The 20,369-nt window shown below is 48.4% G+C and overlaps 1 protein-coding gene across 2 annotated transcripts in view; it reads left to right on the forward strand.

The window, feature by feature from the left end:
- The window catches only part of LOC137435455 (secretagogin), a 125,321-nt gene that overhangs the window by 47,530 nt on the left and 57,422 nt on the right, over nucleotides 1-20,369 (forward strand). The window contains exons 5-8 of one of the 2 annotated variants that reach the window (XM_068129244.2): nucleotides 7,361-7,417; nucleotides 12,023-12,100; nucleotides 17,569-17,624; nucleotides 18,030-18,075. In XM_068129244.2, coding sequence (XP_067985345.1) covers nucleotides 7,361-7,417; nucleotides 12,023-12,100; nucleotides 17,569-17,624; nucleotides 18,030-18,075 — 237 coding nt within the window. The remainder of the gene's footprint in view (nucleotides 1-7,360; nucleotides 7,418-12,022; nucleotides 12,101-17,568; nucleotides 17,625-18,029; nucleotides 18,076-20,369) is intronic. The other variant, XM_068129245.2, reaches the window with a different exon arrangement.

The following is a 20,369-nucleotide window of genomic DNA, read 5'->3' on the forward strand; positions in this document are numbered from 1 at the left end:
GAGGCAAATCGAAGATCGCAGCTGGTACACTGGGAAAAATCACAGAACCGTCAGTAAACGTCCATAAATTAAAATGTACGTTAAAAAAACGTAAATGCAAACATAAAAAAAACCTCCATCGATATCTAGCATTTGAAAATTGTCATTCCTATTTCTGTAAAATGTGAATTTAAAATCTCAGAGAAAATTTACGTAAAAACCGTAAATAAAAAATAAATAAATAAATAAATAACCCTAAATTGATATCCAGTGGGAGGTCGGTGATGCTTGCCTATAATCATAAAGTTTATACTTATTATGTACCTATGTACAAAGCACGGTTTGTTATTGCTTACACAATGTGTAAGCATACCCCATTAGTACAGTATATATAGTGCATGTTATTTCGAAGCAAAATCTCAAAGCACTTTACAAAGAAGGAAGAGGTAAGAAAAATGCAACTGTAGCGGCTACCGCTGGGTTTTCACAATCGCCTTGCACCTACCAAGGACGCGGAGCGATCACCATGCCGGGCTCGTCCAGGACGCCCGGGCAGGCCCGCGCTCAACTTGCCAGGCCTCGGCCGGGACGCCCGGGCATGCCCGGCCACGCCCGCTCTCGACTTGCCAGGCCGCGTCCGGGACGCCCGGGCATGCCCGCCCTCGACTTGCCAGGCCGTGGCCAGGACGCCCGGCCACGCCCCCCTCGCCATTCCCGGGCAAACGCTCCGGGATAATGTGTGTATATATATTGCTGCCCGATAAACGGGCTTTTGGAGAGTACCTGAGCTGTTTTGTTTGAATAAAGCAACTCGGACGAATTCCAGCTTTTTGTCGTGTCCATTCTTCCGATCGACGTGGGAGCACCGCTCCTTCATTGGTGACCTACTGACATGGACACGGCAGTTGCCCTTAAACTGCCTACCTTCTGGGAGGCTCACGCGGCGGTTTGGTTCGCCCGGGCGGACTCCCTGTTCGCCCTGCGAGGCATCACGGCCGACGACACCCGCTTCCACCATGTGGTAGCAGCGCTCGGTTCAGCCACCGCGGCCCGCGCCCTGAGCCTCCTCGAGAGCCCGCCAGCCGCTGACAAATACGGCGCGATTTAAAAGCTCCTCCTCGACGCTTTCGCCCTCCCATTGGCGGAACGCGCACGGCGCCTGCTCGACCTGCCCGAGCTCGGCGACACACACCCGTCCGAGCGAATGGACTACATGCTTTCGCTGCTCGGCGAGCACTCTCCGGCATTCCTGTTCCCGGAGCTGTTCCTCCGTCAGCTGCCTAGCCCGGTACGCCTCGCCCTGGCAAGCACGACGATCACGGATCCCCGTGCCCTCGCCAGGGAAGCCGACAAGATCTCCGCGGCAGGCCAACGCATTGCAGCAGCGACCTGGGGCCCACCGCCGTCCGACGCAACACCCATGGCGCCCGAGCACCCGGCACGGTCGACGACCGAACTGCCGACGCAATCGGCGACCGCTACGCCGAGCCGACCACCTCCAGCACGACGACCGGGGCCTCCACCTGACCAAGCGTGGTGTTACTATCATGTCAGGTTCGGACAGAAGGCCCGGACATGCCGACCCCCGTGCACCTTCGGCAGGCCGGGAAATGGCCGGGCCGGCGTTCATTACCAGCCATGAGCGCCGGCCACACGGGCAACTTACTGTTCATCACGGACAAAGCGTCCGGACGGCGCTTCCTGTGCGACACCGGCGCCCAACTGAGCGTCATACCCGCCTCTGACCAGGACAGGCAGTCCGCGGTTTGCGGCCCCTCCTTGGTTGCGGCCAATGGATCGGCCATCTGCACCTTCGGCCCGCGCAACGTCACCCTCTGCTTCGGCGGCCAACGCTTTACTTGGACGTTTGTAACCGCAAACGTGCCCATGGTTCTGCTAGGCACCGACTTCCTCTGCACACACAGACTGCTGGTGGACGTCCAACGGCGTCGCCTAATCAACGCCGAAACCTTCAGCTCCCTGGTATGCACATTGAGCAGCTCCGCTCCGACCGAGCTGGCATGCGCCCTCCCGGCGGCGAACGAGTTTGCTCGCCTGCTCACGGAGTTCCCGGCCCTCACGCGGCCGACGTTTTCGGCCGTCGCAGTACGACATGGGATCGAGCACCACATACCAACCACGGGCCCGCCGGTCTACGCCAGAGCCCGCCGCCTCGACCCAGCCAAGCTCGCCGTGGCCAAAGCCGAGTTCGACGCTTTAGAACACCTCGGCATCGTGCGGCGCTCCGATAGCGCGTGGGCTTCGCCACTACACATCGTCCCAAAGCCAGGGGGCGGCTGGCGCCCATGTGGCGACTACCGCCGTCTTAACGACGCTACCACCCCCGACAGGTATCCGATTCCGCACATCCAAGACTTCTCCGCCCCTCTGGCGGGACGGGTCATTTTTTCAAAAATCGACCTCATACGGGGATATCACCAGGTACCTGTCAGGGCGGCCGACGTCCCTAAAACGGCAGTCATCACGCCGTTCGGCTTATTCAAATTCCTACGGATGCCGTTTGGTCTCAAGAACGTGGCTCAGGCGTTCCAGCGCTTGATGGACGGCATGCTGCGTGACCTGCCGTTCCTCTTCGTTTACCTGGACGACATCCTCGTCGCCAGCACGTCCCGGGCCGAGCACCTCCTCCACCTCCGAACACTGTTCGGGCGCCTCAGCGAGCACGGCCTCATCGTCAACCCGGCCAAATGCCACTTCGGCATGACGGCCATTTATTTTTTGGGCCACCACATCACCAAGAACGGGGCCGTGCCGCTGCCAACCAAGGTCGAGGCCATCACCACGTTTCCGCATCCCCGCTCCATAAAGGCCCTGCAGGAATTCCTGGGAATGGTGAATTTCTATCACCGCTTCATGCCCCGCGCTGCTCAACTCATGCGGCCCCTCTACGAAGCCCTCCGGGGCAAGCCGGCCAAGCACGACATCGTCTGGTCCGCAGCAATGGACGCGGCCTTCCAAAGCTCAAAGCGGGCCCTCGCCGACGCAACACTGCTCGCTCACCCGGTGCTCAACGCTCCCATCGCCCTCACCACGGATGCCTCCGACTACGCGGTGGGCGCCGTACATGAGCAATGGGTGAACGGGGTTGGCAGCCACTCGCTTTTTTCAGCCGGCAGCTCCGGCCGAACGAGCTCAAATACAGTACGTTTGACCGTGAGCTCCTCGGTCTACACCTGGCCGTTCGCCATTTCCGCCACCTCCTGGAGGGCCGACCCTTCACGGCGTTCGTCGACCACAAGCCGTTGGTTTACGCAATGGCCAAGGTCACGGAGCCGTGGTCGGCCCGCCAACAGCGCCACCTCTCCGCCGTGTCGGAGTTTACCACGGACATCCGGCACGTCGCCGGCAAAAACAACGCCGTGGCCGACTGTCTTTCTCGGGCCAGCGCGAACGCGGTCCACCTCGGCGTGGACTTCGCGCTTATGGCGGCGGACCAAACCACCGACACCACGGTGCAAGCCCTCCGGGCGGCGGACACGGGCCTCCGCCTGGCCGACATCCCCTTCGCGGACACTGTCCTGCTCTGCGACGTCTCCCAAGGCCAGCCTCGCCCCATCGTGCCCGTTACCTGGCAACGCCGCATCTTCGCCTCCCTCCACGGCCTTTCCCACCCGGGCCGGAAAGCTTCCCAGAAGCTTGTGTCCGCGCGATTCATCTGGCACGGCCTTCGACGGGACGTCCGCGATTGGACCAGCACCTGCACAGCCTGCCAACAGGCCAAGGTCCACCGACACACCCAGGCCCCGCTGGCACCTTTCACCGTGCCCGAACGACGTTTCGACCACGTCAACGTGGATCTGGTGGGCCCCCTCCCCCCGTCACGGGGGTTCACACACCTGCTCACCATGGTGGACAGGACCACCAGGTGGCCGGAGGCCGTTCCCCTCGTCTCCACCACCACCGCCGACGTGGCGCAGGCTTTCATCGCCACCTGGGTCGCCCGCTTCGGCGCACCGGCGGACATCTCGTCAGACCGCGGACCACAGTTCACCTCCGAGCTGTGGGGCACGGTCGCCCGCAACCTGGGGGTCAAGCTCCACCATACTACGGCCTACCACCCCCAAGCCAATGGGTTGTGTGAGCGATTCCACCGCTCCATGAAGGCCGCGCTCATGGCCGGCCTTCAGGACGGCGGTTGGGCCGACCGGCTGCCGTGGGTCCTTTTGGGCCTCTGCACGGCCCCCAAGGAGGACCTCCGGGCATCCACCGCCGAGCTTGTCTACGGCCAGGCGCTACGCGTCCCAGGCGAGTTCGTGCCCGACGCTACCAGTCCCTGGTCCGCAGCTCGCCAGCGCTCAGACCTCCAGGAGGCCGCCCGACGGTTTGCCCCCGTGCCAACATCCCACCACGGTGACCCCCAGTCCTACATCCCCCCAGCACTTCGCACAGCGGAGTATGTTTTTGTGCGTCATGACGCACATCGGGGGCCACTCCGGCCGCCGTACGACGGGCCCTTCCGGGTCCTGCGACGGGACGACAAGTCGTTCGTCATCGACATCGGCGGCAGGTCGGACTGGATTGCGGTGGACCGCCTCAAGCCGGCGCACGTGGACATCGACCAACTGCCACGGTTGGCCCTTCCGCCGCGGCGAGGCCGCCCCCTGTCCACGGTGCCCCCCACTCGACCGCCCACCACCACACCGGACCCCCCCCCCACAACCCGCCAGGGGTCGCTTCGGCCGGGTCATCAGGACCCCCCTCAAATTGACCCTGCCGGTGCAAGTCGATTCTGGGGGGACGTGTGTAGCGGCTACCGCTGGGTTTTCACAATCGCCTTGCACCTACCAAGGACGCGGAGCGATCACCATGCCGGGCTCGTCCAGGACGCCCGGGCAGGCCCACGCTGAACTTGCCAGGCCTCGGCCGGGACGCCCGGGCATGTCCGGGCACGCCCGGCCACGCCCGCCCTCGACTTGCCAGGCCGTGGCCAGGACGCCCGGCCACGCCCCCTCTCGCCGTTCCCGGGCAAACGCTCCGGGATAATGTGTGTATATATATTGCTGCCCGATAAACGGGCTTTTGGAGAGTACCTGAGCTGTTTTGTTTGAATAAAGCAACTCGGACGAATTCCAGCTTTTTGTCGCGTCCATTCTTCCGATCGACGTGGGAGCACCGCTCCTTCACAACTGTAAATCGATGAAATTCCAGAAGAGATTTGCAAACCATAATTGATGCAAATTTTATAACAGTCTCAGAAATCAAGTGTTTCATTCATGGGTGCAAAGAAATCAAATTGTCAGTGAAATTGTTGATATAGTGTATAATACACCACAGAACCACACGCCGATTCTCAGGCTGTGTGATTGAAATGGCATGGCACCTAGGCACTTTCAAAAAGGATGAAAGACCTACAATGGGGCAACAGGCCACAAAATGGCTTCCATTTTTTGTAAAGTAACTGGTCATTGGGATCATCTCAAAGGAGGGATCCTACCTCTACAGGGAATCGCCAGAGTGATTAACGCCATGGAGCACCCACCACCACCAGACCTCTGGGCAACCCTTGACCCAATTGGATGATGCTGTGCCCCGACCATAGGCCCAGTTACAATGGCCAGAATTCTCTGGGCATGACTTAGGCAATGATTTCATTTGTTACTTGTGACCGACTCAACCATGATCCCACTGCTTGCCGATGTAGTCCTCGCTGCACTTCACATACATATTACTATGACTGTCGATCCAATTTACGTTTTACTAATCTTACATTCCTCCAACTATCCTAACTAAACTATTATGGTATAATGATAACATTATTATGATTCATGAGCATCCAAAATGTAATACCACTTTGTAGCAAAACATAATGTCACCAATATTTGATAATCAATCAGAAAAAACACCATCATTGCTAAAATACATGAAAATTCACATCTATATATGATGTATGTGTGTGTATGTGTGTGTATGTGTGTGTGTATGTATATATGTATGTATGTGTGTATGTATATATGTATGTATGTGTGTATGTATATATGTATGTATGTGTGTATGTATGTGTGTATGTATGTGTGCATGTATGTATGTGTGCATGTATGTATGTGTGTATGTATGTGTGTGTGTGCATGTGTATGTATGTGTGTATGTATGTGTGTATGTATATATGTATGTATATGTGTATGTGTGTATGTATGTGTGTATGTATGTGTGTATATGTATATGTATGTATGTATGTGTGTATGTATGTGTGTATATGTATATGTATGTATGTATGTATATGTATGTATGTGTGCATATATATGTATGTATGTGTGCATATATATGTATGTATGTGTGTATATATATATATATATGTATGTATGTACATGTATGTATGTATGTATGTATTATCTACTCCTCTGATAGGATTTGATTTAGGAAGCTGATACATTCAGAAAATGCAACTTTCAGGAATGAAACTGAAAGAAAATTCACCCATCTTGGCATTTTATTATTTTGGGGGTGTGTCCAATAATTGGAATTATCCGAGTTATATAACCACAATATATTATATATGCACATACGGAGTACACGTATTTTAACTTCATATACGTAAGCCGAGTTCATGAACGTGCAGATAACCCATCTCCGAGAAACATTGATACACTGTATTTTGTTATTAGACCCATAAGTCACCCCAGTGGAAGGACTGTCTTGGGTAAGGCAAGTAAAAAAAATGTTTTTCAGAGATGTACAACTGGTTTGGTAACAGAAGATGCACAATGACACGATACCCATGTGCTGATGGCTGCATTTATTTATGTTTATCCAGCAAACTTGTCATGTTTGTCGTTAAGTATATATGTATATATAGAGGCTGGAAGGACGACCTATATTCTCGAAATAGTACGCACACTCGCCTCTAAGTTGTCTATCCTGGGTTAGAATCTTGACACAGCTATAAACAGTCATCCTGGTGGTTCACAGGCAAGGGTGGTCTCTCGGATGGACGTTAGGTGGGCGTCCGAATCGTCCAGCATTCATTGGTGGACGTTAAAGATCCCATTTTGTGTCCTTCGCGAAGAGTAGGCGAGCGAGCACAGCATGGCTAAGTTCCAAATTCCTGCCCTCACTGCTGCAGGGCGAGGGACAGCAAACCGCCCAGCATGACCCCAGGCCAATGTGATGAAAAAATGAATGTACCTGCACGTTGGCCATTCTACACCGAGGAACATTCACCGTGTTTTCTCGGGTCTAACATCTTAAAATGAAAATGAGAATACCAAATTATTATTTTTGCGAGGAGTATGTGTGTTGTGCTTTTCTTGTTATCAATGTAATTGATTCGCCAAAAACTTTATGGTATATCATCATATGAGCTTCATCACATGGTGCCTAAGATTATCGACATAGAATGACTGCAGACATCTTTCTTGTCCAGATCTGGCACAAGTATGACAAGGATAGCAGCGGCTGCATATCATCTACGGAGCTGAAAGTGAGTGTCAATAACCCTTTGCAAATATGGGCGTTGCACACTTGATACGGAGTTGTGAACTTTTAGCTTTGGATGTGCGGACATGGGATGAACAGACACGTGACTGTAAGTGAGAGTATAGTAAGGACCAGGACGACGAGAGCTTATCCTCCATCTCTTCATCCTCTGTCCACACCTGGACTCTTTTCTCTCCTTATCACGAACTCACCCCGTTCGTTCTGCTTCCAAACCCCTTTTCACTCCTTCCTGCAAACCTCGGGTTCATTCATTGTTGTTACCATGTCCATACGCTTTCATGCCCCTCCCCCCCCCCACTGTTATTACATCACCCTTTGTCCTCCGCCATTTTGCTTTGAACTGAATTTTGATTCTGCTCATGGAAACATCAAATCATCATGTTTTTTACGAACAAGAAGCAAATGAGCTGGACCGTCATTCCAAAACGCAAAACGGCTTCGCTTTGTCCAACAAATATCCCAGTCGGTCAAGTATGACAATTATGGCCAAATATATTAACTTAACAACTCAGATTACAAGTCAGTGCCCCCTGCAGGTTGTAGCAGAAATTTGTCATTTTCATTGTTGATGGGAGCATGGCTGTGTTGCTGCAGTTCCCCCTGTAGGTTGGAGCAGCAATTTGTAATTTTCATCGTTGTGGGAGTGTTGCTGTGTTGCTGCAGTGCCCCTTGTAAGTTAGAGCAGGGTTTAGTAATTTTCATCATTGATGGGAGCATGGCTGTGTTGCTGATGCAGTGCCCCCTGTAGGTTGGAGCAGCAATTTGTAATTTTTATTGTTGATGGGAGCATGGCTGTGTTGCTGATGCAGTTCCCCCTGTCGGTTAGAGCAGCAATTTGTCATTTTCATCGTTGTGGGAGTGTTGCTGTGTTGCTGCAGTGCCCCCTGTAAGTTAGAGCACGAATTAGTAATTTTCATCATTGATGGGAGCATGGCTGTGTCGCTGATGCAGTTCCCCCTGTAAGTTAGAGCAGCAATTTGTAATTTTCATTGTTGATGGGAGCATGGCTGTGTTGCTGCAGTGCCCCCTGTAAGTTAGAGCAGGAATTTGTAATTTTCATCCTTGTGGGAGCATGGCTGTGTTGCTGATGCAGTGCCTCCTGTAGGTTGGAGCAGCAATTTGTAATTTTCATTGTTGATGGGATCATGGCTGTGTTGCTGATGCAGTGCCTCCTGTAGGTTGTAGCAGCAATTTGTAATTTTCATTGTTGATGGGAGCATGGCTGTGTTGCTGATGCAGTGCCTCCTGTAGGTTGGAGCAGCAATTTGTAATTTTCATTGTTGATGGGATCATGGCTGTGTTGCTGATGCAGTGCCCCCTGTAGGTTAGAGCAGCAATTTGTCATTTTCATTGTTGATGGGATCATGGCTGTGTTGCTGATGCAGTGCCTCCTGTAGGTTGGAGCAGAAATTTGTAATTTTCATTGTTGATGGGAGCATGACTGTGTTGCTGATGCAGTGCCTCCCGTACGTTGGAGCAGCAATTTGTAATTTTCATTATTGATGGGATCATGGCTGTGTTGCTGATGCAGTGCCTCCTGTAAGTTAGAGCAGCAATTTTTACTTTTCATTGTTGATGGGATCATGGCTGTGTTGCTGATGCAGTGCCTCCTGTTGGTTGGAGCAGAAATTTGTCATTTTCATTGTTGATGGGAGCATGACTGTGTTGCTGATGCAGTGCTTCCTGTAGGTTGGAGCAGCAATTTGTTATTTTCATTGTTGATGGGATCATGGCTGTATTGCTGTTGCAGTGCCCCCTGTAGGTTGGAGCAGAAATTTGTCATTTTCATTGTTGATGGGAGCATGACTGTGTTGCTGATGCAGTGCTTCCTGTAGGTTGGAGCAGCAATTTGTAATTTTCATTGTTGATGGGAGCATGGCTGTGTTGCTGTTGCAGTGCCTCCTGTAGGTTGGAGCAGCAATGCGTAATTTTCATTGTTGATGGGAGCATGGCTGTGTTGCTGATGCAGTACCTCCTGTAGGTTGGGGCAGCAATTTGTAATTTTCATTGTTGATGCGAGCATGACTGTGTTGCTCATGCAGTGCCCCCCTGTAGGTTGGAGCAGCAATTTGTAATTTTCATTGTTGATGGGAGCATGGCTGTGTTGCTGATGCAGTGCCTCCTGTAGGTTGGAGCAGCAATTTGTAATTTTCATTGTTGATTGGATCATGGCTGTGTTGCTGATGCAGTGCCCCCTGTAGGTTAGAGCAGCAATTTGTCATTTTCATTGTTGATGGGATCATGGCTGTGTTGCTGATGCAGTGCCTCCTGTAGGTTGGAGCAGAAATTTGTAATTTTTCATTGTTGATGGGAGCATGGCTGTATTGCTGTGTTGCTGCAGTGCCCCCTGTAAGTTTGAGCAGCAATTTGTAATTTTCATTGTTGATGGGAGCATGACTGTGTTGCTGATGCAGTGCCTCCCGTACGTTGGAGCAGCAATTTGTAATTTTCATTGTTGATGGGATCATGACTGTGTTGCTGATGCAGTGCCTCCTGTAAGTTAGAGCAGCAATTTTTACTTTTCATTGTTGATGGGATCATGGCTGTGTTGCTGATGCAGTGCCTCCTGTTGGTTGGAGCAGAAATTTGTCATTTTCATTGTTGATGGGAGCATGACTGTGTTGCTGATGCAGTGCTTCCTGTAGGTTGGAGCAGCAATTTGTAATTTTCATTGTTGATGGGATCATGGCTGTATTGCTGTTGCAGTGCCCCCTGTAGGTTGGAGCAGAAATTTGTCATTTTCATTGTTGATGGGAGCATGACTGTGTTGCTGATGCAGTGCTTCCTGTAGGTTGGAGCAGCAATTTGTAATTTTCATTGTTGATGGGAGCATGGCTGTGTTGCTGTTGCAGTGCCTCCTGTAGGTTGGAGCAGCAATGCATAATTTTCATTGTTGATGGGAGCATGGCTGTGTTGCTGATGCAGTACCTCCTGTAGGTTGGGGCAGCAATTTGTAATTTTCATTGTTGATGGGAGCATGACTGTGTTGCTCATGCAGTGCCCCCCTGTAGGTTGGAGCAGCAATTTGTAATTTTCATTGTTGATGGGAGCATGACTGTGTTGCTCATGCAGTGCCTCCTATAGGTTGGAGCAGCAATTTGTAATTTTCATTGTTAATGGGAGCATGACTGTGTTGCTCATGCAGTGTCTCCTATAGGTTGGAGCAGCAATTTGTAATTTTCATCGTTGATGGGATCATGGCTGTGCTGCTGATGCAGTGCCCCCTGTATCTCAGCACTGGAATTTGTAATTTCTCAGGTTCCCGGTGATAACCTGTTTCCTCTTTTGTCGAGAGACACCGACCATGATTTGTTTTAACTAGGGCATTGCCCGTACTATATCTATATCTAAAATTATATCCCCCCCCCTCTATTTACATGAAATGGTTTGGTCCAAAGCGAACGGCTTGCGAGTACGGTGACAATCCCCCCCCTCTATTTACATGCAATGGTTTGGTCCAAAGCGAACGGCTTCCGGAGTTTGGTAAAGAAATCGCCATCGCGTGCACAAACGCGCAGGAAAGCGAATGAATCGCAAATTCGTTTTTATTAGTTGTAAAACATAGTTTAACGCCAACATAGTTTGCAAACGTGAAATAAATGAATACGCTCTCAAATGTGCCATCCGAGGCAGAGTGTGCCCGCCACGTTCGGCACACGCGATCGTTCGCTGCTCTCTGATTGGTTGAATCGTTTTTTGGACATAGCTCGGTAAGTAATTGTCCGATTAATATGAAACCTTGAAAAGGCACATCCTCGGGTCCCCAGCAATATACCTGGCAAGTTAAAAGTATATCGGACCCGTGGTTGTCGAGAAACAGCGGTCACAGACAAACGTACAGACGTACAGACAGACAGACAGAGATTACTGGAATTATAGATAGATGTCGACCAATTAATGGGGGCAGACAAGACATCCAGATGAGCTTAACATCCATCTGAGGAACAGTACCATTGTTGTGTTGTCTTGTTGATTTATTGTATCCCTCGTTGATCCATTGTCGTGTCTGTGACGCACCAATCTTGCAGTTTAGAGTCTGGTTAGGAATCTAACCCAGAGCAGACAGCTCAAAAGTATGTATGCTGTGTACCTCTGCATCATCCTGTCGGATATAATAAATTGATAGAAGGAAGGAAAGGAGGATAGAGGAGAAAGGGGAAAAGGTTGGGAATCGGTGAAGGAGAGGGAGTCAGGAATGGGGGTGGGGAATGTATGGGACAAACTAGAGATTGGAGGTTGAGTGGGTGGGAAGGGGAAGGGGGAGAGGGTGGTAGGAAAACTTTGCCATTATGCCAACGTAATATTTAGATGTCTCTTGTACAGAGACACGGTACATGAGTCTATGACCCCCTCCCCCCCCCCCCCCCTTACCTTCAGGATCATTGATGAAAAGTTTGTTTCTTACTATTGAGTAACTCATTGCATGAGAGGAGAGCAATTCATCATATGTCCTTGTCAACTTGTTCTAATTTCCTTTGCACGAGGTCAGTTTTTTTTTTCTTTTTCTAAATACAGTACAATACCTCACATGTCATAATTGTGCAACAACAGCTATTATCAAAATACTGTGGTTGTTCCTGCCTTACAGGACTTTCTAAGAGACTTACTCATGAAGCATGGAAAGGTCGTGCCTGAAGGCCAGCTCTCTGGGTATACCAGCACTATGGTATGCCGCCTGTACCCCGCCATCCCCTCACTCCCTTCCAACCTGAGACCCCCTCCCCTAATAGGATTACCATTATTGAGAATTTTAAATGTAGGTTTCAAAATGACTGAAAAAATAGAGAAAACTTGTAATTCCTCCCTTGGAGGTTTTATTTTTGGAGATTTAAATATATGGAGAAAGATGGCAGAATCCACAGAGAAAGATGACAGAATCCATAGAGAAAGATGGCAGTCTCCATAGAGAAAGATGGCAGTCTCCATAGAGAAAGATGGCAGTCTCCATAGAGAAAGATGGCAGTCTCCATAGAGAAAGATGGCAGTCTACATAGAGAAAGATGGCAGTCTCCATAGAGAAAGATGGCAGTCTCCATAGAGAAAGATGGCAGTCTCCATAGAGAAAGATGGCAGTCTCCATAGAGAAAGATGGCAGTCTCCATAGAGAAAGATGGCAGTCTCCATAGAGAAAGATAGCAGTATCTACAGAGAAAGATGGCAGTCTCCAGAGAGAATGATGACAGTATCCATAGAGAAAGATGGCAGTATCTATGGAGAAAGATGACAGCATCCACAGAGAAAGATGGCAGTCTCCATAGAGAATGATGACAGTATCCATAGAGAAAGATGACAGAATCCACAGAGAAAGATAGCAGTATCTACAGAGAAAGATGGCAGTCTCCAGAGAGAATGATGACAGTATCCACAGAGAAAGATGGCAGTATCTATAGAGAAAGATGGCAGCATCTATAGAGAAAGATGACAGTATCCATAGAGAAAGATGGCAGTCTCCACAGAGAAAGATGGCAGTATCCACAGAGAAAGATGGCAGTCTCCATAGAGAAAGATGGCAGTCTCCATAGAGAAAGATGGCAGTCTCCATATAGAAAGATGGCAGTATCCATAGAGAAAGATGGCAGTATCCACAGAGAAAGATGGCAGTATCCATAGAGAAAGATGGCAGTCTCCATAGAGAAAGATGGCAGTCTCCATAGAGAAAGATAGCAGTCTCCATAAAGAAAGATGGCAGTATCCATGGAGAAAGATAGCCGTCTCCATAGAGAAAGATGACAGTATCCATAGCGAAAGATGGCAGTATCCATAGAGAAAGATGGCAGTATCCATTGAGAAAGATGGCAGTCTCCATAAAGAAAGATGGCAGTATCCATCGAGAAAGATAGCAGTATCCATAGAGAAAGATGGCAGTATCCAGAGAGAAAGATAGCAGTATCCACAGAGAAAGATGGCAGTATCCATAGAGAAAGATGGCAGCATCCATAGAGAAAGATGGCAGTATCCAAAGAGAAAGATGGCAGTATCCATAGAGAAAGATAGCAGTATCCATAGAGAAAGATGGCAGTATCCACAGAGAAAGACGGCAGTATCCATAGAGAAAGATAGCAGTATCCACAGAGAAAGATAGCAGCATCCATAGAGAAAGATGGCAGTCTCCATCGAGAAAGATGGAAGTCTCCATAGAGAAAGATAGCAGTCTCCATAGAGAAAGATAGCAGTCTCCATAGAGAAAGATGGCAGTCTCCATAGAGAAAGATAGCAGTATCCATAGAGAAAGATGGCAGTCTCCATAGAGAAAGATAGCAGTATCCATAGAGAAAGATGGCAGTATCCATAGAGAAAGATGGCAGTCTCCACAGAGAAAGATGGCAGTATCCACAGAGAAAGATGGCAGTATCCATAGACAAAGATGGCAGTCTCCATCGAGAAAGATGGCAGTCTCCATCGAGAAAGATGGCAGTCTCCATCGAGAAAGATATCAGTCTCCATAGAGAAAGATGGCAGTATCCATAGAGAAAGATGGCAGTATCCAAAGAGAAAGATGGCAGTATCCATAGAGAAAGATGGCAGTCTCCATAGAGAAAGATGGCAGTATCCATGGAGATGGATGGCAGTCTCCTTGGAGAAAGATGGCAGTCTCCATGGAGAAAGATGGCAGTCTCCATGGAGAAAGATTTCAGTCTTCATGGAGAAAGATGGCAGTCTCCATAGAGAAAGATTACAGTCTCCATAGAGAAAGATAGCAGTCTCCATAGAGAAAGATGGCAGTCTCCATAGAGAAAGATGGCAGTCTCCATAGAGAAAGATGGCAGTCTCCATAGAGAAAGATGGCAGTCTCCATAGAGAAAGATGGCAGTCTCCATAGAGAAAGATGGCAGTCTCCATAGAGAAAGATAGCAGTCTACATAGAGAAAGATGGCAGTCTCCATAGAGAAAGATGGCAGTCTCCATAGAGAAAGATGGCAGTCTCCATAGAGAAAGATGGCAGTCTCCATAGAGAAAGATGGCAGTATCCATCGAGAAAGATGACAGTCTCCATGGAGAAAGATGGCAGTCTCCATAGAGAAAGATGGCAGTCTCCATAGAGAAAGATGGAAGTCTCCATAGAGAAAGATGGCAGTCTCCATAGAGAAAGATGGCAGTCTCCATAGAGAAAGATGGCAGTCTCCATAGAGAAAGATGGCAGTCTCCATAGAGAAAAATGGCAGTCTCCATAGAGAAAGATGGCAGTCTCCATAGAGAAAGATGGCAGTCTCCATAGAGAAAGATGGCAGTCTCCATAGAGAAAGATAGCAGTCTACATAGAGAAAGATGGCAGTCTCCATAGAGAAAGATGGCAGTCTCCATAGAGAAAGATGGCAGTCTCCATAGAGAAAGATGGCAGTCTCCATAGAGAAAGATGGCAGTATCCATCGAGAAAGATGACAGTCTCCATGGAGAAAGATGGCAGTCTCCATAGAGAAAGATGGCAGTCTCCATAGAGAAAGATGGCAGTCTCCATAGAGAAAGATGGCAGTCTCCATAGAGAAAGATGGCAGTCTCCATAGAGAAAGATGGCAGTATCCATCGAGAAAGATGACAGTCTCCATGGAGAAAGATGGCAGTCTCCATAGAGAAAGATGGCAGTCTCCATAGAGAAAGATGGAAGTCTCCATAGAGAAAGATGGCAGTCTCCATAGAGAAAGATGGCAGTCTCCATAGAGAAAGATGGCAGTCTCCATAGAGAAAGATGGCAGTCTCCATAGAGAAAGATGGCAGTCTCCATAGAGAAAGATGGCAGTCTCCATAGAGAAAGATGGCAGTCTCCATAGAGAAAGATGGCAGTCTCCATAGAGAAAGATGGCAGTCTACATAGAGAAAGATGGCAGTCTCCATAGAGAAAGATGGCAGTCTCCATAGAGAAAGATGGCAGTCTCCATAGAGAAAGATGGCAGTCTCCATAGAGAAAGATGGCAGTATCCATCGAGAAAGAAGACAGTCTCCATGGAGAAAGATGGCAGTCTCCATAGAGAAAGATGGCAGTCTCCATAGAGAAAGATGGAAGTCTCCATAGAGAAAGATGGCAGTCTCCATAGAGAAAGATGGCAGTCTCCATAGAGAAAGATGGCAGTCTCCATAGAGAAAGATGGCAGTCTCCATAGAGAAAGATGGCAGTCTCCATAGAGAAAGATGGCAGTCTCCATAGAGAAAGATGGCAGTCTCCATAGAGAAAGATAGCAGTCTACATAGAGAAAGATGGCAGTATCCATAGAGAAAGATGGCAGTCTCCATAGAGAAAGATGGCAGTCTCCATAGAGAAAGATGGCAGTCTCCATAGAGAAAGATAGCAGTCTACATAGAGAAAGATGGCAGTATCCATCGAGAAAGATGGCAGTCTCCATAGAGAAAGATAGCAGTCTACATAGAGAAAGATGGCAGTATCCATCGAGAAAGATAGCAGTGTAGCGGTTCCCGCTGAATGTACACAATCGCCTTGCACCTGCCAGGACGCGGCCAGGGCGCGATCGCCATGCCGGGCTCGTCCGGACGGGCCCAGACGCGCCTCTCCTGGGCATGCCCGGACTCGCTGTTCCCGGGCACGCCCGAACCTCCCGGGCACGCCCGGTCTCGTCTTTCCCGGGCATGCCCGCTCTCGCCTTTCCAGGGCTCGCCCAGAGCGCCCGGGCACGCCCAGCCTCGACTTGCCAGGCCGCGTCCAGGACGCCCGGGCATGTCCAGACTCGCCTTTCCAGGGCTCGCCCAGAGCGTCCGGGCATGCCCGCTCTCGCCTTTTCCCGGGCAAATGCCCCGGCATAAATGTGTATATATATTGCTGCCCGATAAACGGGCTTGTGAGAATACCTGAGCTGTTTTGTTTCAATAAAGCAACTCGGACGAATTCCGTCTTTGGTCGCGTCAATTCTTTCGACTCGCGTTGGAGCGCAGCTCCTTCAGCAGTCTACATAGAGAAAGATGGCAGTCTCCATGGAGAAAGATGGCAGTCTCCATAGAGAAAGATAGCAGTCTCCATAGAGAAAGATGGCAGTCTCCATAGAGAAAGATGGCAGTCTACATAGAAAAAGATGGCAGCATCCATAGAGAAAGACGGCAGTATGCATTGAGAAAGATGGCAGTCTCCATAGAGAAAGATGGCAGTCTCCATAGAGAAAGATGGCAGTCTCCATAGAGAAAGATAGCAGTCTCCATAGAGAAAGATGGCAGTCTCCATAGAGAAAGATGGCAGTCTACATAGAGAAAGATGGCAGCATCCATAGAGAAAGACGGCAGTCTACATAGAGAAAGATGGCAGTCTCCATAGAGAAAGATGGCAGTCTCCATAGAGAAAGATGGCAGTCTACATAGAGAAAGATGGCAGCATCCATAGAGAAAGACGGCAGTATGCATAGAGAAAGATGGCAGTCTCCATAGAGAAAGATGGCAGTCTCCATAGAGAAAGATGGCAGTCTCCATAGAGAAAGATGGCAGTCTACATAGAGAAAGATGGCAGTCTCCATAGAGAAAGATGGCAGTCTCCATAGAGAAAGACGGCAGTATGCATAGAGAAAGATGGCAGTCTCCATAGAGAAAGATGGCAGTCTACATAGAGAAAGATGGCAGTCTCCATAGAGAAAGATGGCAGTCTCCATAGAGAAAGACGGCAGTATGCATAGAGAAAGATGGCAGTCTCCATAGAGAAAGATGGCAGTCTCCATAGAGAAAGATGGCAGTCTCCATAGAGAAAGATGGCAGTCTCCATAGAGAAAGATGGCAGTCTCCATAGAGAAAGATGGCAGTCTCCATAGAGAAAGACGGCAGTATGCATAGAGAAAGATGGCAGTCTCCATAGAGAAAGACGGCAGTATGCATAGAGAAAGATGGCAGTCTCCATAGAGAAAGATGGCAGTCTCCATAGAGAAAGATAGCAGTCTCCATAGAGAAAGATGGCAGTCTCCATAGAGAAAGATAGCAGTCTCCATCGAGAAAGATGGCAGTCTCCATAGAGAAAGATGGCAGTCTCCATAGAGAAAGATGGCAGTCTCCATAGAGAAAGATGGCAGTATCCAGGCTAATTTAATATCTGTTGTAACATATCCCCAATCTGCACTTCCTCCAGCCCTTCACTAATTGCACAATCTCAAGTGACCTTTTGATCGGTGATTTCCTTTCCCCTCTGACCCCGAGCGATAATGTCTCGTGCAGATGCAGCTCTTCGACAAGAACAACGACGGGAGACTTGACCTAAACGACATGGCGCGGTGAGCAGAGAGCAATCGCACCAAAGGATTCGCAGATGTTGCTTTATCTTTGCTTTCTACTAAGACACACAGTTTAAGTCGATGCAGTTTGTGGCCTAAAAGGCTTCTGGACCTTGTCAGGGAGACCATGATCTCTGCCAAGGCCTTGCATTTGATTGTAAGCCTTGCTTTGATGTTTTGAAAGCGAGTCAACCCAAATGCCCTTGTGAAGGCCTGGTGTTGGGCATTTTTAATACAGTACCAATTATGCAAATATATCAAATGGGCATGTTAGTTATTGTTCAAATTTGTAGTTGGAAACTTTATTTTGCTGAACGCTCAAGTTGTTTGGTTGCTGTACTGTTTTGGCTTTGGATTTGTTCTCGGCTGCTGTCGTAGTTCTGAAGTTATTCCTTTATTGCACAGGATCTTGAATGTGAAAGAGAATTTTCTGCTGCAGTTTCAACTTGAGGTACAGGATTATATCGGAACACTTTATCGATGATGAATTTATGTTTGAAGAAGGTAGGATCAATTAATTGTGAGCATGAAATTGCATCTGGAGCTGTGTGGCTGGCATTTCGGATGGAGTCATGGATTTAGGCCTCGCGAAGATTTTGAAAAATAGGATACGTGACTGAATTGGGATAACACCATTGACATAGATCGAGACTGACGTTTTAATAGTACAGGTAGCAAGTACAAAGTTAATGAATACCATGAAATCTGGCACTGTAAAAACAGAAATAGGAACTCTAAAAATACAAATATAGACTGTGAATTGGTTCAGTGGGCAAGTAGGACCCTTCAAGTTCAGAAGGATTCAAGCATTGGGTGGCATGGCATGGACCACCACTTTACATCCCAGTTATTGATGATTTCTGCACCAAGTTCTGCACTGATTTGTGCTCCAGTATTCCATCATTGGCTATATGCAGCTGAAAGTTCATTTGCCTGTGCCACTGTCTGACAATGTTGGCAGGGGTAGCCTGCCCAACTAGATCTCTGGAGCATTGGACCAGCTCCTGCAGGACCCACTCTGTCCTTTAGCAACATCAACCCAAATTTCTAGGATCAGACGCATGACTTTGGAAGATGATCCATCCAGCAGCTATCATTTTATGCATCCAGTATCCTTGGCCTACTCCTGCTCTCCTACGGAACACCCTGTGTTTGTGGTGGCTTGCTTCTTCGTTTGTTGGACGAGCAGGTGCATCATGAGATGTCCACCTGCACACCAAACGCAGCCTCAGCATAATATATATAATAATGTCTGGGTGATTAATTAGAAGTGTATACTTGGTGAGGTTCCTACTTCCTAGCCGTGATGAAGTTGTAGCCCTCTCATGCACTCGCACCATGATGACAGCATCTTATCATGAGTTTTGACCATCTTGGTTCCCCACCAGTTTTGCAAGTCAACAGTCAGTAATTGTGAGGTCCAGTATTGCCTCAGGTTATATATGGGAAAGCAGGGTCTATTTCAGTTGACAGGAGCCTGACTTTGTTGCATTATTGCAACTAGTGAGGTACCCATGCTACGCACGGGTTGGAGGCCAAAAGCAAACAGACAATGCAGAAACGGCGAATGCTAAAGCATGAAACCAATAAATTCCACATTACTGTAGCACCTTCAGTCGCACGTCAGACATGAACAGCAAGTTCGTGAAGGACTTCCATGAAAAACGTACCCATTCGCAAACAAACGAGTACGTTCACGTATAGAAATATCGATCGTGGGTCCGTGGCGAATCTGCATATGGCGATCCGTGAAGTTCACGTTTGGAAAGTAGAAACCATCACGGCATTCCGTCATTCACTTGAACTCGATATCTCTTTTTTCATTCCAAACAGCATAACTCCAATCACAAATTAAATAACATTAATATAAAAAATAAGCTTTTAACAACATTCGTGACATAAACAAATATTTAAATCCTGATGTGAAGTTCCGTACGGTTGGGTGAACACAATTACGAATTTAAAATCGTAATTGTATTCACTCAATTCAAATCATTAATTGATACTTAAACTAAACGATTAACACGATTAACGTTTAACGATTTAAAATTACGAATGAATGACGGTTGTATTTGGATATTATCAAACCCACGCATTGCCGTCATCTGTCCACTTCCTGATTCGCTGCAGGTTTGTAATTCTCATCAAAATCTAAACAGTATTTGTAGAATTTCAATAAAAGCCACATCACTGTTCATATCCGGAAATATTATTCCATCGTGTTTGGAAAAACTGGAAAATTGGAAAAATTGGAAAAACAATATAGCCTATTTTACTCCAGAGGGTCCCAGGAATACCCACCCAAAATATCGTTGCGATCGGTTGAGCCGTTTTTGCGGTACCTTTGAACGGACAGACGGACGGACACTTGGTGAATTATAGTAAGATTGCAGAAGCTCACACAGTGACATGGACATGAGTAAGACCAGCCTCAGAGCAGAAGCTATGTGAAATTGTTTTTTTGGTGGCAAAAGGTTTTCTGAGACAGGCACTGCCCCCACCCCAAACCCAAAGCTCTGCTGCTCGAAGCAAGATATCAGGCAAGCCTTCTGTGTTTCATCATGAGCTCAGCTCTTGTCAGGCTATGGCCTTCCGACATTCTGTCAAGTTTTGCTGAAGTTATCTTCTAGGCTCCTTTGTCAGATGCTGAATGTGCTGTGGGTTAATCATATGGAGTCTCTGTGAGGAGGTTGGATCTATAATGGTTGAATCAGTGGTGATAGGGGTGACAAATAATCTATAAGG

The sequence above is a fragment of the Myxine glutinosa genome, chromosome 9 (assembly GCF_964187855.1).
Source record: "Myxine glutinosa chromosome 9, kmMyxGlut1.1, whole genome shotgun sequence".
Taxonomy (NCBI): domain Eukaryota; kingdom Metazoa; phylum Chordata; class Myxini; order Myxiniformes; family Myxinidae; genus Myxine; species Myxine glutinosa.